This window comes from Sminthopsis crassicaudata, chromosome 1, assembly GCF_048593235.1.
Source record: "Sminthopsis crassicaudata isolate SCR6 chromosome 1, ASM4859323v1, whole genome shotgun sequence".
NCBI lineage: Eukaryota > Metazoa > Chordata > Mammalia > Dasyuromorphia > Dasyuridae > Sminthopsis > Sminthopsis crassicaudata.
The window spans coordinates 418,820,822-418,848,470 of record NC_133617.1 but is presented as its reverse complement, the minus strand read 5'-3'; the positions used below and the strand labels follow the sequence as shown (position 1 = coordinate 418,848,470).

General features: G+C 41.8%; 1 protein-coding gene and 1 long non-coding RNA gene across 3 annotated transcripts; one reads left to right on the top strand and one right to left on the bottom strand.

Moving 5' to 3' along the window:
• Positions 1-2,067: 2,067 nt before the first annotated feature.
• Positions 2,068-20,452, bottom strand: LOC141550049 (uncharacterized). 2 transcript variants are annotated; one of them, XR_012484504.1, is made up of 4 exons: positions 20,339-20,452; positions 19,743-20,117; positions 3,683-3,800; positions 2,068-3,576 (listed from the first exon to the last, which is right to left on the bottom strand). It is a non-coding gene; the product is annotated as an uncharacterized LOC141550049 (long non-coding RNA). The 2 variants fall into 2 exon arrangements; XR_012484505.1 differs by lacking the exon at positions 19,743-20,117 and having other exon boundaries at positions 20,339-20,438.
• Positions 20,349-25,243, top strand: SIGMAR1 (sigma non-opioid intracellular receptor 1). The gene is made up of 4 exons (XM_074280248.1): positions 20,349-20,772; positions 22,296-22,496; positions 22,748-22,840; positions 23,037-25,243. Exons 1-4 carry the CDS (start codon positions 20,622-20,624, stop codon positions 23,261-23,263), a joined length of 672 nt encoding a protein of 223 aa, XP_074136349.1. The 5' UTR covers positions 20,349-20,621; the 3' UTR covers positions 23,264-25,243.
• Positions 25,244-27,649: the final 2,406 nt, after the last annotated feature.

Here is a 27,649-nt window from a genome sequence, read left to right as displayed (position 1 = left end):
GCAGGTTATTGTAAGCACAGGATATAAATTCTGATAGCAATTCTGATCTTAGATAAAGCTAGTTTTAATTAAAAGAGATAAGGAAGAAAACTACATCTTGTTAAAAGGTACCATAAACAACGAAGCAGTAATAATACTACATGTATATGCACCAAGTAGTAGAGCATACAAATTCCTAGAGAAGACAGTAAACCAGTTATAGAAAGAAATAGACAGCAAAACTATATTATTGGGCTGCTTCAACCTTCCTCTTCCAGAATCAGACAAATCAAACAAGAAAGAAAACTAGGGAGGTTAATTGAATCTTGAAGTGTAAAGATGGGGACCTTGAACCCATGTACAGTTTTCTCTTCATCCCTAGGGACAAGGGATAGCAATTTGCAGCAGAAGTATATGGCAGTCATAGATTTGTGCTCCAATTGGGACTGAGAAGGAAGTTCAAAGACACTATTCCTGGATCCCAGTCTCTAATATAAAGGTGATAGGAGGGAGGGAAAGGACTTTGAATTCCCAAATTAGTGAAATCTTTCAATTTGTGTTCTAGCCAGAGAAGGAAAATTTTCTGGGCAGTGCCAACTTTGGGAGTTACCTTAAGGACAGCTTCAAGTCTGAAAGTTCCTAAGTCCAGGTATCTACCAAGAGAAAAACACCAGATCTACAAAGAGAAAAGTATATTCTGATATGGGACAGTTAGGTAGTAAAGTAGATAGAGTATGAGGTTTATTGTCTTCTTGATTAATTTTTCTGAATTCAAATCTGGCCTTAGCCAGTTATTAGCTATATGACCCTGGACAAATCCCACTCCTGTAACTAGATTAGAAAGAGGGCTTATTGAAGCAATTGAAAATGGAAAAGAAGTAGATAATGATTTCAAACTTCAAATTTTTCCCGTGATTCAACAGTATAATTCTGCAGGTCAAGAGAGTAGAAGATATGCTCCTTTTAATATGGATGTCCTTAAAAACCTGAAAAAATCTTGCACTGTCTTTGGGGCTACATCAGATTATGTTTGACTCAGTTTCTCATCTGTAAAATGAGCTGGAAAAGGAAAGAAAACTCCAAATGGTTTCAGGAAGTCAGACACAACTAAAAAAAAGACTCAACACCAACAAAATTAATTTTGTGATAGAATGAATTTATTAAATATTTACTCTGTGCAAAGCATTGTACTAAACACTGAAGATGTAAATAAAAAAAAAAGACAGTTCCTGATCTCAAGGAACTCATATTCTTTTGTTGTTGTTCTTTTAAACAATATTATCATTTTGTTTAGGAAAATATTGGACAAAAAGATGTGCAAATCTGTTCCTAGGGAGGGATCAAAAGAGGTCAGGTTATTGTAAGCACAGGACATAAAATAGGAAATTGTCCGATTCACTAGAGTTCTTACTATACAAGTAGTATCTTTTCATTCCTTGCTTTAAGGCAATGCTTGTTTAGGAGAAACAAAACAGGAAGAATATGTGGTACTGAGGCAAAAGGATCCTGCTCCTTGGTTTCTGCAAAACTCAATGGTAAGACTTATCAAGCTCCCAAAGAGTCCAGCACTTGTTCTAGCCTTAATAAGGCAATGAATTCCTTTCAGCTATGAAGTGTCTGACAAAAGCAGTAATTCCTTCATTCTTAGCTTCAGAATTATGGCACAATTGTTCTCCAAGTACTGAACATTAATCTGATCCAGCTGGTGTAATTAGCTGATGTTCCTGAAGAAGTACCCTGTAACAATGCAAGTTAATGGAGGAGCACCGAAGAACAGGGGAAACTGGTTTTCAAGTCTCACTGTCTGTTCCTTCTGCTGTTTCTTGCTTCTCGTTTGTCAGCACATTTGCCAGCTGCCATACATTTGCTGTTTTTGGTGTTTCGCTATCAGAATCTGAACTGGATCATGATGACAGAGCAGAGGGAATTAATCCAACCATTCTAGAGAGCAATTTGGAATAATTCCCAAAGGGCTGTCAAACTGCATACCTTTTGAATCCAGCAATACCACTACTAGGTCTATATCCCATAGAGATCATTAAAAAAAAAAAAAAAAAAAAAAAAAAAAAGGAAAAAAAGATCCACATGTACAAAAATGTGTATAAGCAGCTCTTTGTGGTAACAAAGAAGTGGAAATCAAGAGGACATTCATCAATTAGGAAATGGCTGAACAAATTGTGGTATATGAATGGAATGAAATATTATTGTTCTAAAAGAAATGATGAGCCAGTGAATTTAAAAACAAATAAACAAAAAAACCTTGAAAAGACTTACATGAACTGATGCTGAATGAAGTGAGCAGAACCAAAAGAACATTGTGCATAGTAACAGCAAGATTGTGAGATGTCCAACTTTGATAGACTTAGCTCTTCTCAGAAATACAATAATCTGAGACAATTCCAAAAGATTTATGAAAGAAAATTCTATCCATATTCAGAGAAAGAACTATGGAGTCTGAATGCAGATAGAAGCATACTATTTTCACTTTTTTTCCCCTTTCTAGTGATTTCTCTCTTTTGTTCTGACTTTTCTTTTACAACATGACTAATGTGGAAATATATTTAGTATGATTGTACATGTATAATCTATATGACATTGTTTGACATCTTGGAGAGAGGGGAGGGGAGGGAGTGAGGGAGAAAAAATAGAAATCAAAAACTTATAAAATAAATATTGAAACTATATTTGCTATATAATTAGAAAAAATAAAATACTATTAAGTGGAGGTAAATGACATTAGTACTTTGCTAAAGTATGGGTTATGCAAGAGAAGTTCTTCAGTCAAATTATAGGGTAGCAGCTGTTTGCTGCATACTTGCCAGAGTAATTCCATACCCTCTCCAGACAGGCAGAAATATCCTGATGCTACTTCTTCTTCCTTGAGACTTATACCTCTGAAGCAAAATCCTGTGCCCCCCCCTTAAACAACAAATGGACTTGGTTCTGGGTGAGTGACTCCCCCAAAACCTTCCCGAGCCCTCCCATATCTATGCAGGACCAGAACTGTTCTCCTGGACGCTGAGGAGGGGAGGTAAAGTGAGAAAAGGGAAGGTCACTCCCACTTCTCTACCAAAGAAGGACTAAAGAATGCCTACAGAACTTGAGAAAAGAAGCATGAGTCATCTATGCCCAAGGTGAGAAATCCCTAGGGATCCATATTCTGACGGGGGAAGACAACATATACAGAAGAGTTTAGCCACAAGTAAGATGGAAAAACCTCTTACTTAGGAAATTGTGGTAAAGCAAATGATAATGGCCTCTTCTTAAATATCATTATTTAATGCCACTCTTCCCAGGGTTTTTGGGTTTAGGAGCTTGGTCTGTCCCCATCAGGTCTGAGGAGAAATGATGGCCAAGGTGGTGATGGTTTGACCTGCCTGACATTTGCAGCCTCTTATTTCTTCCTCCAGGTGGTTCATCTAAGCCGGCTTGTCTACCATGTAGTAGCAGTTGGTTAGAAGTTGGTGGTAGCTGGTCAGCAGTTGTTGCTGGTGGTGATGAAGAAGATGGGTCCTTTCTCCGTAGTGCTTTCTCACCTCAATGCTGGCTGTTCTCAAGGCTTTTGGGGTCAGGGTCTGGAACTGTCTCCATCAGGGTCTGAGGGAAGATAGTGACCAAGGTGGTTTATTTAGAGAAAGAAGAGGAGAGTACACATATTTCCTATATAGTGCACTCCTTGAAAAAAGCAAAGGCAATACTTTACTTGGAGATGCAGGTTCCATAAGAAGAAGTTCACTTGTTCAGCATCCCCATGTAGCTTTATCTCCTGGGAAGAATCTATACATCTGGAAGGTACTACATTGAGTAGATTTTGTAGGACTCTGGAGAAAGACACAAGGAAATGACAACGATTTTGGAAGCAGCTTCAAGTTTAGTTCCCTCCTTAGGCATAGTTGATGAGTTATTTGAATATTTTTTTGTGTTTGTTCATGTGCTCCTATGAGTGCTGTTTTATACTTTTACTGGGAAATGGAAATAAAAGTTATTCTATACCTTCTACCCATATTATAAACTGAGTGCCTTATAAGAATTGAAGACCCTGTTATTCACATTTGAAGTAAACTTGGATACAAACAAACCTAAATTTTATTTTGGAGATTTTTCTCAGAGTAAAACTTCAGGATGGAGTCAAGGAGGTAAAAAGAGAAATTAACTCTGTGATGGATGAAAGATGAAATGACTGAAGAAAAAAAGCATCTTGACTTATTAAACAATACATGACAATTGCCAACAAATCCAGACCAGATCTCTTTGGCTTAAGTCTGGACTCCAAATACAAAAGGAGACAGACTTTTTAACATTAAAGACAATCAAATAAAGCCAATGAAGTAAAAGAAAACAATATAATATTCAGTAATCTGATCTAATTAGAGGAAAGATTAGGGGCTTTCTCATTTGGGAGGGGGAGAGTAAACAGGTACAGTTCCCCAAATTCAGAAAAAGAGAAGTCTCACACCCTCCAAATGTCTATAGACAACCAAAGGAACTTAGAAACAATAACTAATTCAATACAGGGTCAGTTTTCAGATAATTCATGGATTGCTTAAGATACACAAGGAGAAAACTTATTGCACCAATTTTTGGATCTGATTGTGTTTCTGGTCAGCATAACCTAGATCCTTAGTTAAGGGTGTCTATGTAGCAGGGAAAGGTATTCCAATTTGCCAATCATACAAGCCTAGAGTCAAACAATATAATAAGGTTTCCTCCCAATTACCACAATTAAATAAAGTTTTCTCACAAGACAGTATACTGAATAGAAAGAGAACTAAGCTAGCTCCAGAATTAAATCACAAGATAGAGTCAGTGTGGTAGATTCAAGTCCCACAATTAATCACTTGTTGTCCTAATCCCTCTAATTCTCTTAGCCCTATGGAGTCAGTCCCAAGGACTGAATCTATTCCTTTGAATTTAGCCCTTTAGAGTTTTGAGGATGAAACTGCTGAATCCCAGACTATACTCATGTCATGAACACTTTCTCCAAGGAAAGAGGTAAGAAACTCTAGAATAGTTGAATACCACCCACCAAAATTAAACTGACTTTACTTTCATAAATAGAAATTGACAACTGGGAGTCACTTCTGAATCACCTGTCTGCATATATTCAGACCATCAGCTTATTATAGTAAAGATAAAATTAAACACCAAATTAGGAAAAAAACACCCAAAAAACAAAAAAACTAAGAATGAAGAGGAAAATATGGGACACAGTTAAAACAGTTCCAAGCCAACCTACTTAGATAAATTATTGATACTGAAAAATGTGAAGTGGATAAAAGAATAGACATAAAGATGGACTATCACGATTTTCTATGGATATTTAACTAATATAAAACAAGAATCATACTAATAGATCAAAAGAACTTAGGAACCTACTTAGACTAGAGATTGACCTTACTCTCAAACTCCACATTCTTCTTTTGCCATTTTCATAATATTCACTGAATATTGAATGCCAAGGCAAGGCACAGAGCCTCCCAACTTTGCTGGTTGCTGAATCTGCTTGGTTGATTGGACACAGATGTCTAGGCCTAAAAATGGATGATAACAGCTAAGTGAGAAGAAGTCATGCCTTGCATATGGATGCTATAAAAAGACAATGATTTGTGATATTTCATGCCATGTGTAAGGATATGGGGCAGAAAGAAAAAGAGGCATGAAGGAAAGATTCCTTCATAACATTCACTATTAGAGAACCTATGGAGGGGGAGGTGACTGAGGACCTATGAGGATCACTGGCATATGATTATTTGTTTTTTTTTTTAATTTTTTTTATTATTATAATAGCTTTTTATTTATAAGATATATGCATGGGTAATTTTACAACATTGACAATTGCCAAGCCTTTTGTCCCAATTTTTCCCCTCCTTTCTCCCCACCTCCTCCCCCAGATGGCATGTTGACCAATACATATACTTATGTTAAAAGTATAAATTAAGTACAATATATGTATACATGACCAAACAGTTATTTTGCTGTACAAAAGAATCAGAATTTGAAATAGTGTACAATTAGCCTGTGAAGGAAATCAAAAATGAAGGCGGACAAAAATAGGGGTAATGGGAATTCTATGTAGTGGTTCATAGTCATCTCCCAGAGTTCTTTCGCTGGGCATAACTGGTTCAGTTCATTACTGCTCTATTGGAAATGATTTGGTTCATTTCATTGTTGAAAATGGCCACATCCATCAGAATTGATCATCATATAGTATTGCTGAAGTATATAATGATCTCCTGGTCCTGCTCATTTCACTTAGTATCAGTTCATGTAAGTCTCTCCAGGCCTTTCTGAAATCATGCATATGGTTATTTGTAATGCTGAAGGAGACCTACTTTGGTATGGAAAAAGCAGAGTCATGATAAGGTGGTAGGGTATAAATCAGAGGGTGCATTGTGCAAAGAGCTGTGTGTTACTGTGCATGAAAAGACACAAGGTAGCATGGCAATAGTATTTGCATTGGATGTCCTTCAAATCATCAGAACTCCATATGGCCTATGTCATTGCAGGGATAAGTGGAAATGGCAATGCGGAGATCAAATCTTGACTAGAATTGCTTGTCTGAATCATACCTTGTTACTTGTTCCCATCCTAAGGCCTGGTAATCACTAAGCCAGTAGAGGTCATTTGTGTAAGGGAGGTGATCAAGAAAGCTTCTGATCAACTATTCCCCTTACCTAGTAGCTACATCAAAGAACCTATAAGCATAGCTTCACTTTTCTCTGTCATGTTAGATGGATTGGTACTTAGCCAGAGGAAGTAAATTTAAGTTTGGAAAGCTCTCTCTTCTCAGCTTCCTAGCATCCCTGGCTTCTTTCAATTCTCAGCTAACTTCTCATCTTCTGCAAAAAACTTTTCCCAGTTCTTCTTAATCTTAGTGCTTTCCCTTTTTCATATATACATAGTTGTTTGCACATTGTCTACCTGTTAGGGTATGAATCCTTTGAGAACAGGATCTGTTGCTTTTATGTTTTTAACCTTTCTTTATATCCCTAGAACTGAAAATCTCAATTCAACAAGAGTACCTGGTATAGAAAACCGTACTTAGTACCAACTTGCCTTTGGAGGAGCCAGTAATCATAAGAGTGATCATTTTCTGAGGACAATGGGAAACAATTTAAAACCTTTTTTGGGTACAAGACTAGATCAGCTTTTGATTTTTGTTGTTTTTTAGCCATTTTCAATTGTGTCAGACCCTTTGTGGGCTTTTCTTGGCAGAGTTACTGGAATGGTTTGCAATTTCTTTCTCCATGCTCCAGATGAGGAAACTGAGGCAAGTAGGATTAAATGACTTGCCCAGAGTTATACAGCTAAGGGTCTGAAGCCAGATTTGAACTCAGAGAAGATGAATCTTCCTAATTCCAGGCCCATTGATTTATCCACTGTACTACCTAGCTAAGAGATTAGGCTTGAATGGCTTCTCTTAGGAAACTGGGGGAGAATGCACTCAACAACCTACAGCCTTTATAGAAAGAAAAAGACTATAGCTTGGAAGTAATATTGTAGCACAGAGGAAAAACCTCCAGATCTAGCATCAGACGAGACTAGGATCTAAATCCTGACTCTGCCATTCACGACCTATGTGACTTTGAACAATTCATTTTTATTATCTGGGCTCTGTTTTCCTCGTCTGTAAAACAGGAGAGTTGAACTAGAACACCCTCAAGTTTCCCTTCAATTCTAAATCTGGGGGCAGCTAAGTGGCGCAGTGGATAGAGCACCAGCCTTGAATTCGGGAGGACCCAAGTTCAAATCTGGTCTCAGACACCTAGCATTTCCTAGCTGTGTGATTCTGGGCAAGTAACTTAACCCCAGCCTCAGGGGAAAAAAAAAATTCTAAATCTAAATTTAAATCTAAATCTAAATAAAGCAAATCTAAATATGATGTTCCAAGGGAATAGTTAGCTCTTGTTTATATAGTGCTCTAAGGTTTGCAAAATTCATTATGTACATTATCTGATTTAATCCTCACAACAATCTTGTGAGTCAGGTATTTTTATCTTTGCTCATTTTACAGGATGAAGAAAAATTAGATAGATTTAGTGATTCTCTTAAAATCACACAGCTAGCAGAATTTGAACTTCTGTTTTCTTGATTCACCATTCAATCCTGTATTCACTACACCCTGTTGGCAGGGAACCATCAGGATTTTGAGGTAGAGTTCCATTTAATGTTTGGTTACCCACATTCAGTGTCTGGTTGCCCACATAGGGCGTGTTGAAACCACAGCTGTAGTTTCAGTGTTAGACAGGGAAAGAAATCCATGCTTCAGTACATAAATGAGTTTCGACAGCTAAGAGGCATTTGGGGGCAAAGAGAAGGCAGTTTTTATGGAGATGGTAAAGAAAGGTTTGAGAAGTTCTAATGAGGGAAAGGAAAGGGGGAACCCCATTTCTCGGCCAATAGATAGTAAAATAATTTCATGAGGCGCAGTGTCCCCTGTAAATGAATTTACAGGCCCGAAAACCTAGATTGATAAATAAAAGGTTTATTGTAGGAATTTGGAAGTATGAAAGATGCCAGGGCCAGAGGTGGCTGCTGGGCGGGCAGGAACCCTTACATGGTTGGTAGGATACTATGTGTTGGCTGGGAGGGCTCCTGCAAAGAGAGAGCTCCGGCTTGTTTCTTTTATACCTAGAAGATGATGGGCGGTACCCCTCAAGTTCTTGGCGGGCTTTTCAGTTAGCTTGGATCAGGTGAGGGCTGGGGGAAGCTGAGCTGATAGTGAGGCTGGGCCCAGATATTCAAAGGGTGCCTTTGACCAGGATTTGTGAATCAAGGTCAGCCATGGGTTGGGCAATTAGAAAGGAATCTTAAAGGGATCTCAACCCCCATCAGTTCCAATAGACTTGTGATGGAGAGAGCCATCCGCATCCAGGGAGATGACTATGGAGACTGAATATGGATCACAACACAGTATTTTCACCTTTGTTATTGTTGCTGTATGTTTGTTTGCTTGTTTTTTTCCTCTCATTTTTCCCCTTTTAATCTGAATTTTCTTGTGCAGCATGATAAATGTGCAAATATTTTAGAAGAATTGCACATATTTAACTTATATTGGATAACTTACTGTCTAGGAGAAAGAGGAAGGAGGAAGGGAGGGAGGGAAAAAATTTTGGAACACAAGGTTTTGCAAGGGTAGATGTTGAAAACTATCTTTACATGTATTTTGAAAAAATAAAAAGCTATTATTAAAAATAGAAAGAAAGAAAGAAAAGAGCTGGGAATTTCAAGATCATTTGACAGGGGACTTTGTTACTAGCCAGCCAGTCAGACTAATGGATTTGCTCAGCCAATTCAATGAAAGATCAGAATGCCAGGTCAGGAAATGAATATGGGATAAAAAGGACTGAGGTGTTGATGAATATAAACCAAGCCATAAGCCCATAGCTGGAAGCTGGTTGGTAAGAGTTCCTTAGCTTTGGTGATCTGAGACACACCACTCCTTAGATTGTGAGCCCAGAGCCATTTATCCTTTTAAAGGAAGCTTATGGGTAGTTCAGAAGGAAAAAGCATGGGAAGCAATAGACACTAGAGGACTCAATATAGCCACTAATGAAGAACAGAGACCTAGTTCTCCAGGAATAAACCATGTTGGGACCACCAAAGTCCATGTTTCCATTGTAGAGGTTTTAGTCAAAAGCCCAGTGATGAACCACTACTACCTCCTGCTCAATGAGAGAGCTGAGCAATGTCCCATCCCTCCCCTGGGATTTGTTTGTGATTCTTCTGAGTCAGACACTCCATACTGTTGAGGTTCAAAAGGAGACACCAAGAGACTGGGGTCACAGATTGGTGTCATGAGGTGTATCAAAAGAATTTGCAAGCTTGAACCCATTTCCAAGTTAAGGGGCAAAGTTTATTATAATTGTAATATCAATTGAAGCAGGCTAAGTTCCAAAAGGATTTAGCAAAGAAGCAGCAGCAAGAAGACAAATTTATCGAGAAAGGACCAAGAGATTGGATTCTTCACTGATTTGCTAATTTTATGACCCAGAAGCAGAACTGAGGAGTGATCTATTCACAATTATTTCCAGAACTTAGTTATGACTTACCAACAGTTTATCTATCTCTTTTAGGATTATTCTAAGGCCTGAAGACTTTAGAATCTTTGACAGACCGATTGTTAGAACAATAGCACTCTAAGGTCAGGGGATCTCAGGATCACTTCTATATTTCCTAAAGTCTAGGGAAAGAAATATGTTACTATCATTGTCAGACATTGTTAGAACAATAGCACTCTAAGATCAGGAGAGGATCACTGCTATATTTCCCTTAGAAGCTGCATACCCCTTTCAATACCACCAAATGAGAGGAAGATCTGAAAATTATTAAAATGTGGCCTTGAAGTTGGAAAAAAATGCCCAGCATTCTTTCTAAACTGAGCTTAATCTGTGCCTAAACTGAGTCTTTAACTTTTTAAAAATTACTATTTACTACAAGATTGGATAAAAGTTTAATCCATCAACCAATCAATCAATCTACAAGTACTTTGTTAAGCACCTACTGTTGAGGTGTGGGAATAAGGGGGACAGATCCCCTCTGCTTGGTGACCCAAGTCCAAATGCAAAAGAATTCATGAATCCTGAAATCTGTAACAAAAAGGAAGTTTTATTTTTCACTAAGAATAATGAATGGCCTTAGATTATCTTGCCTCAAGCGGAAGTGTTTGTGCTCTGATCAGCACCTCTTGCTGTATGTATATTAACAAAGCGAAGTTGAGCTTTGCACTGAGAGAATCTTAGAAAAGGCTGGCTGGCAAGACATTCATGAGAAACTCTTTACACTCTCTCCCCCAGTCTTCCTCTAGGCGGGGTTTCCGGCTATGGTCTCTACTAACCCCTCTACTAACTCCTCTCCTAATTATTATTTTTTTACTCATATTTGGCCCCTGCTCATGAGATTTGTTTCCTCTAGGCTTCAAGCTGTGAATTTTCAACTGCTCCTTCAGCCTGGAGATCATGGGACGACTAATGGGGACACACAACACCCTTTAGATGCTGCTGCTGCTGTCTTCAGATCTCATATTTCCCCTCCTGGCACAAACCCCCAGTGAACTTAAGGACATCTGTACGACCCTTGCCAGCTTGAAGTAGTTACAGAAGAAACCCTCACCCCCTTTACCCCAAATGCATTTGAGGGAACTGCTTGAGTGGGGGAAATGATGTAAACTGTGTCCCCCTTGGCTTTTGGGGAGCAATGGAAAAAAAAAAAACAAACTCTGAGAAACTCTCCTGGGAGAGACCCACCTCAGGGAATCAAGATAAGTGGTTTCTTTCCATTATCTGGGTGGGACCAGCTACACCCTCTATTCAGCTGATAATTAGTCCAGGACCACTCCTAGTAACTTGTTCAATTAGAGATCTGGGTCTGATAATCACCTCAAACTGCCCCCAGCCCCCAGGCCAAGATTTGGCCATAAAACAGAGGCCTATTATCAAACTCTTTACAAATCTCCTCATTAAGGATTTGTTCACTAAGAGAATTCTTTCTTAGTGAAAAATAAAACTTTTTTGCCACAGATATTGGGCATTTGGACTTGCATTTCCCAGCAGAGGGGATTGCTCCCCCTTATTCCCATACCTCAACACTACTATAATATTAGACATTTTCAGAGATGCTAAAGATACAAGAACAAAGAGTGAATCACTCTCTACATTCAAAGATCTTACAGGCTAATGGGGAGACAAGAACATGTACAAATATATATAGAATACTATATATAAGAGAAACACATAATATGAAGTTAAATATATCTATGTGAAAAACAGTTAATTATAAGATATTTACAAGTTTGAGGAGGATAATCATAGTTGGGGGGATCCAGACAGTTTGTGCAGAACACGATGATTGAGATGTGTCTCAAAGAAAGAAAGGACATTTTGAAGATTAAGTAAGGAGTCAGTTCCTTCCAGGCATGTGAGCCAAAACAGTGCAAAGGCATAGAGATGGGAAATTAATTCTAATGTGTGAAGAACAGAGAGAAGGCCAGTAGGTTGGATTGAAGCATATGGGAGGAAAAGTAATGTCCAATAAAATTAGAAAGATAAGTTGAGGCTAGGTTGTGAAGGGCTTTAAAAGCTAAACAGAGGAGTTTTTATTTTATCCTAAAGGCATTAAGAAACCACTGGAGTTAAGGAGTAGATTAGTGATACACTTATCAGGTACGGAAAATTGCTTTGGCAGCAGCATGTAGGAAGGCCTAAAATGAGAAGGGATTTGAGACAGGAAGAATAATTAGGCAGCTGTTGTAAGAATGTAAGGGAGAGGTGATGAGCTAAGGAGGTGGCTGTATGAGTAGAAGAGTCGTTGCAGAGGCAGAAATAAGATTTGGCTACTGCAACTGAGGACTTGAGGATAATGCTGATTGTATAAGCCTGGGAACAAGGAATGCTAGTTGCACCTCCAATAGAAATAGTGAGTTTTGGAAGAGGGATAGGCTTCAATAAGGCTATAGAAAGTTTGATTAGTGATAGTTCAAATTGTATAGAGCTTAAGTGGAGGTACTTAACATGAATTCAGTTCTATTGAAAGTTAAGTAGGGGTACTTAGCTTTAGTTCAGCTCTATGGAAAACTTGGGTAGTGTCCGCTGAACTCTATAGAAAGGTAAATTAGTGGTACTTAACAGAGGTGGGGTTGGGCTGACTTCTGGATCAGGATAACTTGGAAAGTTAATTTTTTTTAGGGTCTCCAGCCTCAGTTTCCCTCATCAGATTCCCTGTCACATATATACATATACATATATACACACATACAGGCATGCATACATAGCTATGTATGTGTTTATATAGAGTTGCTAGTTAAATCCATAGGAACTGATAAGGTTACCCAAAGACAGAGTAGATAACAGGTGGACAGAGGACTGAGGGAGCATTTCTGATGATACTATGCTCTCCCCTCTTCCCCCCCACTGAGTCTCAGGAGTTTGTACGGAGACAGACAGAAAGATGAACAGTCAGAAAAGGGGCAAGATCTTTAGATGTGAGTACTGAATTAGATGCTTCTTTTTTTTCTGTTTTGCCCTGGAAACATCTTCCTCTTCATCATGTAGTTTAGTAGCTGACTTTAGAGTTTGAGGACAGTTCTATAAGGGTGGCCACAAGCTAAGACTTCATCTGCCAGTAAATGAGACACCTTGAAGCCAGTTCTGCAGAGATCCTGATCAGGCCCCAAGAACAAAGACTTAAATGGCTGAGAGGACCACCAGCTAGCTACTTTGACCCCTGTCTGACTGCTGAGCTGGATAGAGTCTGAGACCCCTGACTCCCACTTCAGTTACCCCCCACACACACACACACTCCCACACCTTCCTTCTTTAAGCATCCTAAACACCTAGAGGGTGAACAGGAATGTGGGATGATTGGAGACGATGGGGATTTTAGGGGTGCTCTACAGTTTTTCCTAAATTTTGATCATGACAAATAAACCATGTGGCTATCATACATTGATTGCCTATACTCCGTGACAATGGAGATCATTAAAAGCAGAGATTCTAGATGTGAGGTGAATATAATTATTGATTTTCTATTCTTTGAAAAATGTTTTTAATCAGTATTTTACTTCATCCCTTAGCCCAAATTCTCAATTCAGTCAAGGGTAGATTTTAACTTGCCTAGCTGCTTAGGGCCCCCTGCTGTGGGAAGTTCTTTTTTGCACCTGGGAGAGCCCTTCAGGAGGGCCTGACTGGGGGCTTGCACATAGCATCACCTGGTGGGCAACTCAGAAATTGCACTCCCTTGATGGATAACCTAGGATCAAGGCAGCATAAAAGCTGATCGGGGATATTTTTACATTGCTGTTGGCTTCCATGGGTTGCCTGAGGCATCCACAAAGTGTCCCATGGACCTAAGAAAGGGAATCTGGGAGGTTTTGCCTATGGAAGTTCAGAGGGATGAGTATTTTTAGATACAAAGCCCCTGTCTGTTTCTGGGAAGAAAAGAGAACAGAAGCACTATTTACAAATGTTCACTTTGATCAGTTAGTTCCATGGCATGGATTACTTAAGATACCACATAATGCCTGCTTGGGACAGCTGTGAGATCAGATCCAGGTCAGGACTTCTCTCTTATCTGAATCAAAACCACTGAGAGGAGTTTGCAGGCTGAATAACCCTATGTGTGCAGTACTGGCCATTTGTAACTTGGAGAACCTCCCAGCATAAAACAAGTTCTCACCCACTGACCTTTCTAGTGCCTTTCTAAACTTGTTCTCAGTTTTTAAACTTTGGTTCTCTAACTCAGTTCTGACTTCTTGCCTAGCCTTCTAGATGAATTCCATGTCTGAATTGCTCTCTTTGGTCGCCCACTAGCTTTCTGTGTAATCCCCTGGATCTCAGTCTAGAGAATACTCTTTCTCAAGGGGCCTAGAAATTGCTGCTTATATCTGGCATTTTTGGATTTTTGCCACAAACCACATATCTGTTGCACCTTTAGATGAAGATGCTTAATTTCTCTGGGCCCTATTTTCCTCATCTGTAAAATGGGAAGGGGGTGATGACTAGATGACTTCTTTTTTTTTTTTTTTTTTTTTTTTTTTCCTGTTTCTTCATTTTATTTATTTATCTTTTTTATTATTTATAAATTTAGTTTTTTTTTATTTTTTTTTTATTTTATATATATATATATTTTATAATATTATCCCTTGTATTCATTTTTCCAATTTACCCCCCCTCCCTCTATTCCCTCCCCCCGACGACAGGCAATACCATACATTTTACATGTGTTACAATATAGTCTAGGTACAATACATGTGTGCGAATATCATTTTCTTGTTGCACAATAAACATTAGAATCCGAAGGTACATGCAACCTGGGCAGACAGATATTAGTGCTAACAATTTTCATTCCCCTCCCAGTGTTTCTTCTCTGGGTGCAGCTACCTCTGTCCATCATTGATCAACTGGAAGTGAGTTGGATCTTCTTTATGTTGAAGATTTCCACTTCCATCAGAATACATCCTCATACAGTATTGTTGTTGAAGTGTACAGTGATCTTCTGGTTCTGCTCATTTCACTCAGCATCAGTTGATTTAAGTCTCTCCAGGCCTCTCTATATTCCTCCTGCTGGTCATTTCTTACCGAGCAATAATATTCCATAACCTTCATATACCACAATTTACCCAACCATTCTCCAACTGATGGACATCCATTCATCCTCCAGTTTCTAGCTACAACAAAAAGATCTGCCACAAACATTTTGGCACATATATGTCTCTTTCCGCTCTTTAGTATTTCTTTGGGATATAATCCCAGTAGTAGCGCTGCTGGGTCAAAGGGTATGCACAGTTTGATAACTTTTTGGGCATAATTCCAGATTGCTCTCCAGAATGGCTGAATTCTTTCACAACTCCACCAGCAATGTATTAGTGTCCCAGTTTCCCCACATCCCCTCCAACATTTGTCATTATTTGTTCCTGTCATCTTAGCCAATCTGACAGGTGTGTAGTGGTATCTCAGAGTGGTCTTAATTTGCATTTCTCTGATCAGTAGTGATTTGGAACACTCTTTCATGTGAGTGGATATAGTTTCAATTTCTTCCTCTGAGAATTGTCTGTTCATATCCTTTGATAGATGACTTCTAAGGTTCCTTCTGGCTCTATCTAACTCTATGATCTCTAAATTACCTTTCCTCCTTCTTCTGACACATTGGATTCCTGACTGAAAAATTAGTAAAGTATAATTCCACTCCTTGAGATCAAGAGCTAGCTCTATTTTGTATATATATCCCTAATGCCTAGTACAGCACAGTCCTTTGTTGGATACATTTGGAAGAGGTGATGCTAAACCTACAAAGGAAAGACTATACTAATTCAGAAATATGATACCTAAGTAAAGAAATTAGAAATACACAAAAATCTCAGGTTTTGTTTTTAATGGCACCTAAACTTTGGACATTTTGTTGAACTTTATCTAGTCTCTGGATCTAATTTTAGTTATTAGTCTGTCTAGTCTCAAAATGTCTATTTCTCATATGGACTCCAAAGAAAATGGCCCCAAATTATTCTCCACCAATTTAGGATTCACCTCCCAAATGAATGGAAACCAGGTCATTGTTCTGCTTGACAAGGCCAAGTTCTCTCTTCATTATCAAGGGTAGTAGTTTGATGCTTCAACCATTCAGGTATAGCCAACTAGTATCTTACCTACTTCCAAAAGAAGAGAGGGTACATAGAGTTTTATGAAAGAACATCTAATTCAAATTTTCCCCATTATCTCAGAAAACAGAATTGCTTCTTCATATGTTTCAAGAGAACACAAGAACAAACCAGTCCCTCACAAATTATGAGAACTGTAAGTAGGGTGGACCAACAGAATACCCAAATTCAGAGGAGCATGCTCCTCTTCTTTCTTCCTCTAGAGCTCTCCAGGGACTTTTATCCCCAACATTGTTCTTACTGTATCCCAGGATCAAGAGAAATAACTGCTAATTTGCCTCTCGCTCATTTCTGTCCCCTGTAGAATTCTCTACTTCCCATTTCATCTCCTCCTGAGAATCATTGCCTTCACTACTAAAGTATAGACTGCTTGTCTTCAAAGCACAAATGAATTATAGACTCTCAAATTTTGAAAAGACCTTAAAATGATCTGCTATCAATACCCACAGTGTAACTGAAAGGATAGTAATATCTTCACCATAAATAGGGAAGATTGAAGGTTTAAGGGGGAAAGATTATGAATTTCATTTTGGAAATGTTCAGTTTGAGTTGCCTACTGAATAACCAGAGAAGATATTTAATAAGCATCTGATAATGAATGACTGAAATTCAGGAAAGAGATTAGGTCTAAATTAATAGATTTGGAAGTCATCTGCAAAGAGATGATTCTAGCAAAAGCTTACTATATGAAAACTCCAAGAAAAAAAAGAATAGAGAAAAAAAGAGAAGAGGATCCAGAGCAGAGTCCCAGAGAATACTCCATGCTAAAACAGCAAAACATGAATGGATGTTGAGCCAAGAAGATGAGGACTGGTCAAAGAGGTAGGAGGAGAACATGGAGAGAACAATCATAGAAGCCAAAAGGAGGACAGAGTGTCCAGAAAGGGGGGATGAAGGATGGGAGGATGAGGGTAGATCAGTAGTATAGAGAAGACCCTGAGAGTGAGAACTGAGAAAAAACCATTGGATTTAGCAGTTAAAGAATTATTAGTTACCTCAGAGAATGATTGGTTTACCTGAGTCTCAATAGGCTGATGAAGTTGGAAAACAGATTAAGAGATTAGAAAGTGGAGACCAGAACAAAGAATTCTTTCTAGGAATTCTGTAGTGAGAGGAAAGAGACACAGAATTCTTTCTAGTAATTCTGCAGTTAGAGGAAGGAAAGATATAGGATGGAAAGCTTTAAGAAAGATGGCAAAAACAAATGAGTTGTATTTTTTTTTTTAAGGATGGATTAAATCTGAGAATGATCGTAGGCAGTAGAGAAGGAACTAGTACAGAGGAAGAAATTGGAAAGAGAGAGAAATTCCTTTGAGAGGGGATGATGGCCAACGAATAATTGAAGCCTAGAGAAGATGGGGAAATATTACACCGAGGGCACAGAGATCAGAGATCAAAGGAGGCTGGCCTGAGCAAGAAGGAGGGCTTCCTTTTCTTTGGAAACAGGCAAAAAGCAGATGAGGATTTAGTGGGGTTTCCAGGTATGGGATAAAAGAAAAGAGGAAGATCATTACAGATAGCTTCTATTTTCTCAGTAAAGCAGGAGGTGAGACTATCTGTCGAGAGAGCAAAGAACAAATTTGGGGGGACTAAGGGAAAAAAAGAGAAAAGTAACTTGGATTCCAAATGATTGTAATTCCATGTTATTCAGATTTAAGTTGGATATTTGGGATAATCAGTTATGCAAATATCTCCTAAATTTCCATTCAGGGCTAAATCTGGAACCAACAGAATTCCAGGATCAAACAGGGACCAGATGGTAATGAAAATAGCAAGAAAAAAATGTCCCTTATGGTAATATGTTTAAAAGGATGGCATATTTTTAACCTATATCAGATTGGGTGCTGTCTTGAGAGAGGGAAGGTGAAGAAGTGAGGGAGAAAATTTTGAACACAAAGTTTTACAAAAACGAATGCTGAAAACTATTTTTATGTGTATTTAGAGAAACAAAATACTACGGGTGCGGGGGAGGGGGAGAACTTGTGAGACTGCTTTATAAATGAATCCAGGGCTAACAAAGCTTTAGCTATTAAATAAGTACTGCTGTAACCTTAAAAACTTGTTTGTTTTTTAAGCCTAGTCTTTCTTTGTCCAAAAAGTTGTCTATTCCTTAGTAATGGCCCATCTATCTGCCTGGCATCTTCTCCCTGAGCCGTCTTTGAAAATTTTCCTTCCTAGATGCTCCAAGTCATTATTAATCAGAGAAATTAAGACAACTCTGAGATACCACTACACATCTGTCAGATTGGCTACAATGACAGGGAAAGATAATGCAGAATGTTGGAGGGGATGTGGGAAAACAGGGACACTGATGCATTGTTGGTGGAATTGTGAATATATCCAGCCATTCTGGAGAGCGATTTGGAAATATGCTCAAAAAATTATCAAACAGTGCATACCCTTTGACCCAGCAGTGCTACTACTGGACTTGTGTCCCAAAGAGATCTTAAAGAAAGGAAAGGGACCCGTATGTGCAAGAATGTTTGTGGCAGCCCTCTTTGTGGTGGCCAGAAACTGGAAACTACAGGGATGCCCATGAATTGGAGAATGGCTAAATAAATTGTGGTATATGAATGTTATGGAATATTATTGTCATGTAAGAAATGACCAACAGGATGATTTCAGAAAGGCCTGGAGAGACTTACATGAACTGATGCAGAGTGAAATGAGCAGGACCAGTAGGTCGTTGTATACTTCAACAACAATACTATATGATGATCGATTCTTTTTTTTTTCTGAGGCTGGGCTTAAGTGACTTGCCCAGGGTCACACAGCTAGGAAGTGTTAAGTGTCTGAGATCAGATTTGAACTCGGGTCCCCCTGAATTCAAGGCTGGTGCTCTATCCGCTGCGCCACCTAGCTGTCCCTGATGATCAATTCTGACAGAAGTGGCCCTCTCCAACAATGACAAGAACCAAATCAGTTCCAGTAGAGCAGTAATGAACTGAACTAGTTACACCCAGAGAAAGAACTCATTTTCTGGGAGATGACTATGAACCATTACATAGAATTCCCAATCCCTCTATTTTTGTCCGCCTGCATTTTTTATTTCCTAATTGTACACTGTTTCAAAGTCCGATTCTTTTTGTGCAGCAAAATAACCATATGGACATGTATACATATATTGTATGTAATTTATACTTTAACATATGTAACAAGTATTGGTCAATCTGCCATCTGGGGGAGGGAGTGGGGAAGGAGGGGGAAAGTTTGAACAAAAGGTTTTGTAATTGTCAATGATGAAAAATTACCCATGCACATATCTTGTAAATAAAAAGCTATTTTTAAAAAAGAGAGAAAAATTTCCTTCCTTTTGCTCCTTATTCCATAAACATCTATGCTTGGAACAATCTAGGCTTAGACCTCCAAATTTTCCTGTCCAAGTTCTCCACAATTTTCCGTGTATCTCTGACAGAATCCTTCATGACATCCAGCGTATCTGGGAACTGCTCTGACTCCAGAATTTCCTTGGATGCCCCAAAACATTGTGAATTTCTTTTTCTCACGGCCTGATAGCACCTTTCTGGTTACTTTCCTTCCCTGAGCTTTATGAAAAACTGCATGCAGTGTGAGGGAAAAGGTGCAAACTCTGCGGAAAAGGTCAATGAGCTACCTTAATATCCTTCCCTTATTGACTGCCTCCTGCTCCCTGGATACTTAGTTTCTCTTCTCCGAACAGCTCACATTATTGCCATAAAAACCACACTGAAACTTTCATAGACCTCAGGAGAGTCACTGGCAGCGCGGGGAGGGTGCAGTGTGGCTGATCCCCTTTGCCGTGTCCCCTGCTGGGAACGGAGGAAACAGCCCCTCTCGGGAGCGGGATAAAGAATGGCTCAAAGAATGAGTTTTGCTGCGCACAAATGAGAGCAGATAATAGGGATCAGTGACGTGGCGGGACTTCCTCCGAACTTCAGTGGACAAGGCCAAAGTGGGGGAGCTTCCAGACTGCAGACTGTGAATGGACGTAGGACCAAGGAGCGGAAGACTGCAATAAAGCAGAACAGACGGGGGTTCAAGTATAGATCAGACAGGACAAACGGACGCCCACAGTTTCTGTTATGTCTCCGCCTCCGAGCGTCGTACACGCCCCTCGCTCTAGGTTCCCAGCCATTTAGCTCCCGTCCCTCCCCCGTCTCGAATGGGCCAATCCGAGGAGGCGGGGCCTTGAGGATCCGCCCTCGACCAATTGGTGAAAAGCGGACGTACCTTAGCGTGAGACAACGGCCGTAGTGTGAGCGGGCTGACGTTGGCTGGGCTCCCGGGCAGGTGGAGGCGGTGCGCGCTGCGGTGACCCGGCGTGGTTGCCTTTCCCACCCTGCCCCCACCCCTTATCCCGAGGTCCCGCGGCTTCCCGCGTGCGCGCGCGCGTGCGCGGTGCTTAGCCTATCCTAGCCCGGCCCCCGACTCGCGCTGCCCTAAGCGGTTTCCTCCCCCAAGCTCCCCGCCTTCTCCCGGAGCTCTCACATTCCCCCGTCCCGGAACCGCCGGGATGCAGTGGACGAGGAGTTCGCGTGCCCTGCGAGTGGCCGCGGTGCTGGCCGTCGCGGCGGTGCTGGTGCAGGGCATCCGCATCTGGCTGGACTCCAAGCGCTTCGTCTTCCAGCGCGAGGAGATCGCGCAGCTGGCGCGCCAGTACGCCGGTAAGTGCGGGCGGGGACGCGAGGCGGGGTGCCCGGAGAGGGCGCCCTGCACCCGGACTGGGGCGGGTGGGAAAGAGCCCGGAGGGTGCTTGCGGAGTGAGGGCACCACGCGGCCCCCGCCAAGACGTCCCCTCCCAGGGGCACGGGTGCTAACGTGAGGATCGCAAAGGAGCAGCCCCCACTGCACCTGGGGCTTGTGCACCGCTCAGGGAGGCGTGGGCTGGAAAAGGGAGCCGTGCCTGTCCTGCGAGGTCAGGTCCCTTCCCATCCCCCGCCTCACCCCACGGTGCCCCGTTTGGGGGAGGAGTTTGTGCCCCTTTGGCTTCTTGGTGTTGTGGGGGAGGTCGGGAGTCAGCATTCTAGCAGGTCAGGATTCAGAGGGTGGAGAAGACCCGAGGGACCATTAGGCCATGCCAGCCTTACAGATCCAGTAAACTGAGGCCTTGAGACGCAGTGATTCGCCCAAGGTCACCCAGGGATGCTAGAACTGCAGAAGCCAGGTCTTTTGACAACTAGATAGCACAGGATTGAGAGAAGGAAGAGCTGAGTTCGAATCCCAGGGCACTTCATTTAACTAATTTGTAAAATGAGAAAGTTGGGACCTATAGTCCAGTATTTTCTGACGCTATTGCCAGAGGAGTGACATTTGTGAGGCACAAATGAGGAACCCGAGGCAGGCAGATGTGGAATAACTTGGCCAGGATCATGTTGCTATTGAGTATCTGAGGCAAGATTTGGAATTTTCCTGATCCTCTTATCTACTTTACCACCTAGCTTTTAGGGTTATATAAAGGGGCCAGTAATAAGAGCTTCTTTACACTGGGACCTTGAACTTGTTGGTTTCTGTTTTTTTTACAGTTTAATAATTAGCTTTAAATATAATTGGCTTTCTTTGTAATCCTTCTTGTTTTATTCTTTACATTTAAAAATACTTGGAGTCTATAGGGTGTGTGTGTGTGGTGTGTCTATGTGTCTGTATGTGTGTGTTGTGTGTTTGTTGTGTCTGGGTGTGTGTGGATGTGGATGTCTGGATATGTGTGTCTGTGTGGGGGGGGGGTGGGGGGGTGTCTGGGTGTGTGTCTGGGTGTGTGGATGTGTGTCTGTGTGTGTGTGTCTGTGGATGTCTGGCTGTGTGTGTCTGGGTGTGTGTGTGTGTGGGGTGTCTGTGTGTGTGGATGTGGATGTCTGGATGTGTGTGTGTGTGTCTGTGTGGATGTGGATGTCTGGATGTGTGTGTGTGTGTCTGTGGATGTGTGTGTGGATGTGGATGTCTGGCTGTGTGTGTCTCTGTGTGGGGGGGGGGTGTGTGGGTGTGTCTGGGTGTGTGTGCAGGCACACCAGAAGATAAAGGGTATTTGGAGTTGGATATAAGGAGTGACTGGGTCCCTTCCTGGCCTCCCCACTGAGGCCCCCCACCCCCCCCCCCCATCAGGACAAGTTAGATTCTGGGCTGGGAGCTCTGACATTTGGGAGAGGGGCTAATGAGACCCTTAACCCTCTTGCTTATTCCCCTCCCACCGTAGGCCTCGACCACGAGCTGGCTTTCTCTCGCCTCATCGTGGAGCTCCGGCGGCTGCACCCCGGCCACATCCTGGCAGATGAGGACCTCCAGTGGGTGTTTGTGAATGCCGGCGGGTGGATGGGCTCCATGTGCCTCTTGCACGCCTCACTCTCCGAGTACGTGCTGCTCTTCGGCACAGCCATCGACACTGGGGGCCACTCTGGTCAGTTTGGACCTTGGTTAGGGGAGGAGGGGCTGGACACAGAGGGCTAGGGGAGGGAGGCCACAAGCCATCAGGAGTTGCTGCCATAGTTAAGCTGGGAGGGCAGGAGGAATGGTGGATCCTGCCTCTGTCTGCCCAGATCCGTTGTTTCCAGGGGGTGGGGGGCTGTTACCTCCCTACCTCCCTTCATCTCCTCCCTTCCCTGTGCCAGGCAAATGCACATCCAGCTGATCTTCCACCTCTCACTTCAGGTCGGTATTGGGCTGAAATCTCAGACACAGTCATCTCTGGAACATTCCGCCAGTGGAGGGAAGGGACAACCAAGAGTGAAGTTTACTACCCAGGTGTGTGAGGGCCAGCGGGATCAGCAGGGATTGCTGGAGAAGGCAGTCTGCTTTGGGTTGGAGATAATTAGGAGGAAAAGGCTCGGGCAGCTAGGATGGGACTGGTACCATCAGGGGAGGAGCAGTGGTTATGACTTCCCCTCCCACCTTTCTGTCTTCCCTCTCCCCTTCACTTTCCTGTGCTCTTCACCTCCAGGAGACACCATTGTTCACGGGCCCGGGGAGGCCACAGCGGTGCATTGGGGGGCTGGCACGTGGATGGTGGAGTACGGCCGGGGCTTCATCCCTTCCACCTTGGGCTTTGCACTGGCCGATACATTCTTCAGCACCCAGGACTTCCTCACACTGTTCTACACTCTCCGGGTCTATGCCCGGGCACTGTGTCTGGAGCTCACCACCTACCTCTCCAGCCAGGGACATTGACCTCCCCTGGCCCATTGACACCCCTTTCCCTGTCCACACTGAGGGTAGCCTGAGTCTGTGAGATTGAGAAGGTCAGACTCTCAGGAACACAGACAGGCCATACTCTCAGTGGGGCTGTGCTCGGGCACACACTTAAACACAGGGATACAGACGCAGCATAGGAAGTTCGGTCTGAGATGACCTTAAATCTATTCCTTGGGCAGCAGTTTGGGAGGATAGTGGAGGTGTCTTTCCCCAATGTGCCCTAGCCCCCAGTTTGGAACTGTGATACCTCCCATACTCTCCCTCACCAGACGCCTTATATGTCTAGTTCCCTGTCCTGGCTATGCAAAGGGGACCAGTGGCCTGTTCTCTACCCCACCCTACTAATCTTTCCCCTTCCCTAGTATCACTTCTCCTACCCTCTAGGTAGGTGCTGCCAATCATGTGTCTTTCCTCCTCCTCCTCCTCCGACTCCCCCCAACCCCTTCCTTTTTCTTTTTAGAGCCCTTAAGAGGATGGGATCCCAAAGTGCTAACCATTCAGAAGTTGATCTGTCTCCCAGGCTATTTGACTGCCTAGGGGTTGGGGAAGGCAAGAGATGGGGCTGAGCCTTTTCATCAAAGACCCCATTCCTATTGGATGCTTCATAGGGCAATCCTCACCTCCAGGGCTCTGTATTGGAGGTATATCTATCAGCAAGTCTCTTCTGGGTGCACCCTAATCTTTATGCCCAGCCCAGCATGGAGAAAGGAGCTCATACGAAGGTTAAGAAACTACAACTTACCAGGACAGTGAAGAACTGATTGATAGATTTCAAAATCCTAACTACAGGATGAATAACAGTTCAGAGAACCTTAGAATTCTAAGGAACCTTAAATTCAATTCCTGTCACCTTTTTGTCCACAGGGAAACCAAAGTTTGAGAAATAGTTACTTGCCCATCTAAGTATATATACCAAATTATAATTACACATGTAGTCATGTGGTTCAGGCTTAAAAAAGCATTAAAAAGGGTAATTCATTATGGACTTGGGAAATCCGAGGTGGGGCTCCAGGAGCATGTGGCACTAATAGAGAACAGCAGAGGTATTTTGGCCACCTTCCCAATCCCCTTCCTCTGCCTTTTTTCAGATGGAAAAAGGAATGGTGAAATTCAGTCCAGATAGTATTAATGCCAAACCTTTATCTAGTGCTTCAAAGACTTGCAAAATGCTTTCCTCAGTAGTCCAGTCAGGTACAAGTACAAAGTGTCCCAAAAGTCTTACTGTGGTTTTAAGCTATTGTACTTTAGAAGCAAATGAAGATTTTTGGGACACCTTGCATTATCTCCATTTTTCAGATGAAATGGGTTCAGATATGAAATGACTATCTTTGGGCACCTAACTAATAAGTTTCCACCTCTTTACTGAGATCCTAATCCAGGTCTTCTGACTCAGAGTTTGGTGCTGTGTTTGAATCCTTCCATTTAGCAACGAGGCTTCTCTTTGGCTCTACCCATCCAAGTCCTTAGGACAATTTGACTTCCCCCACCCATCATTGGGAAGTAAGGAATACTAGTTTCTCTCCCTTTGGACCTGGTCTCCCTGGGCCACCACCTAAGGATGGTAGAGTGCAGTCTTTTCCTATAAGACTCCTGGGGATTCAAAGGTCCTTGGCTTCAGCTGTACTTGAAGGAAGGTGGTCTCAGAGGCCCCCTCAGACCCTTTATGAAGCAGCTTCTTCCCAAAATCCCTCTCTGTTGCTGTCTGTCTCTGTCTCAGTCAATAAATATTTCTTGAATATCTCTTTTGTCTCTTTATCTTGGGGAAAGCAGTATGGTGAGCTGGAGTAAGCAATAAGTTGACCTCGAAGTCCTGCCTTCAGGCTCTTGGCCCAACTTTAGCAGTCCTTTCAACCCTAAGAGTTTGGATTGTTATTGAATCTTTGTTTTTGAAAAAGATGAATACATCATGAGGATGATGTCTAGACTTGCATATGAATTAAACTTCAGTGAGGCAGAGTTAAAAGTTGTCAGACTCATTCTTCCAGTTATTGAAGCAACCAAAGTTATATTCCTACAGACAGCAACCAAATATAGGATACAGTGTCCCAGGTGGAGAGGACCACGAGTCAGAAGGCTGTACTGTATGGTGAACAAACATTTCTCACCCCTACTTTTCCCCAGCCTTCTCCAAGAAACTGATACCTGCTAGGAAATTTTTTTCAGAACTAGTTCCAAGGATCTGCGAGCCCTTAGTTTGTTCAAGGAGAGGTGTGGTCACTTCCCCCTGAGATGTCCTCCAATACGAAAGTGCTTTGGTTTCTCTCATCCCTCCCTCTTTTTTTGTCCCACCCCCTACTCTGGGCAAAGCCTGGATGGGATTTCTAACCCGTGGTCTGGCCATGAGGTGGCAGTGTACACCTCTAAGAGGGTAGGTCTTTTGTCCCACTACCCATGCTGGTAAACTCTCACCTCTTCCACATTTCCCATTGACCATCTCTACTGTGGTTCTGACAAATGTGCATGAATACTTCCACTTGACTGAGAAAATAACATTCCATTTTCAGATAGGGGGTAGCCTTAATGAGCAGAAGTCTGGATTCCTGCAACTTTTTTTTTTATTAGATTGTAAACTATTTGTGCTTTTACTAAATAACTTAAAATCCTTAACAGATGTAATGCCTCATTCATACCCTTCTGATTCAACATCACCCTTTACAAAAATCTCCTTTGGTCATAATCATAATTCATCATTATCTGGGTTAAATTTAATGCAATGGGAAGAATAGTTAATATGTATTCCCTAGCAGAGGGCTTTGAGTGCCCAGTTGAGTTATGTAATATTTACCTCAATCAGTAGGGAGACAAGTTCTTGAGAAGAAAAGAAACACAAAATAGGATATATTTGAACTATTAGTGACAAACCATTTAGTCCACATACCTCATGTGAGATCCAGAGAATTAACTAGTTTGCTTCCAACCAGCTAGTTAAGATTAGACAATGCCATTATTAGAACCCTGATCTCCTGACACTAGAACAGTTAAGTGGCACGAAGAACAGTGCTGGGCCTGAAATCAAGAAGACTCATCTTGGGTTCAAATCTGACCTCAAATACTAGCAGTGTGACCTGGGCAAGTCACTTTACCCTCTACTTCAGTTTACTCATCTGTAAAATGAACTAGAGAAGGAAATGTTAAATCACTCCAATATCTTCACCAAGAAAACCCAGAGTAAGTCACAGAATCAGATATTAGTAAATTGATTAGAATCAGTTGTTTCTACTCTGTTTTGGGACTAAAGTATGGTTTTAGAAAAATCAGTCTGATAAGGATGTATAGGATGGGCAGAAGTGAAGACCTTTTCAGAGCCTATATTGCAATAGCCCAGAACAGACATAATATTGGCTTAAGCCTAGTGCTAATCCTGGAAGAACAGATTTTCTGAGGGTAGACTACAGAATTTGGTCGGCAAAAAAAAAGAGTACTTTAACACAGTGGCTGACATACTGAGTGAGTAATCAATACTTGTTGACTATGGCACCTCATAGGTCCAGAGCCTGGGTGACTGGGAGAATGATGGTACCAAGAACAAAAATTTTTATGTCAGAAGGAAAAACTGGCCTTCAAGGTGGAAGTTTGGATCCATTCCATTGAGATTGGGCTGCTGGGTGAATATCCAGTTTGGGAATCACTCCCATGAAAGTGAGAACCGAAGCTATGGGAGTGAGTTGACTTTAAGCTTCTCAGTAGATGAGTCACAGTGTCATAAGATGTCTGGGCACTGAATCAATTGCACTGGTTAATCCTGGGATTTTAAACTAGATTATGTGTTCAAAGGTCCCTCCTACCTCTGAGTTCTATCATCCTGTCACTTGAGAGACACAGTAGATGGGGGAACTGGACTTTGAGTTCAAAAAGACCTGTATTCAAATACTGATTCATACACTTCCTGCCTGTGCAATCCTGAGCAAGATACTTAACTTCTATGTGTCTCATTTTCTTCACCTCTAAAGTGAGGAGGTTGGATCCTCAGGTCACTTTCAGCTCTAGATCTACAGGATGATCTTCAGAGTTCTGCTCCTCTAAAGAATATGGAAGAAGATGGAAGAATGTGTAGCACTCTCAGGCCTGAGGTGACCCATGGCTTTAGACAGAGTAAGACCCTGCTGGAAAAGCCTGGGGAAACGGCTTTGCAGCCTTCTGGTTGTGTCCCTGTGTGCTCTCCTTTCACCTATAGCTTATCTCAAGAAGGCCATATAGTTCCCTGAATCTAAGTACAGTGCAGACACAATGCAGACTGATTGCATGAGACACCCACTCTCCTAAAACCTGCTCCAAACCTGAGACTGGCCAGTATGGAGAGGGGCCAGATCTTTCAGGACAGACTGGAGCCCTGGGCTCATTGAAGCTTGCAGGGCCTGATTT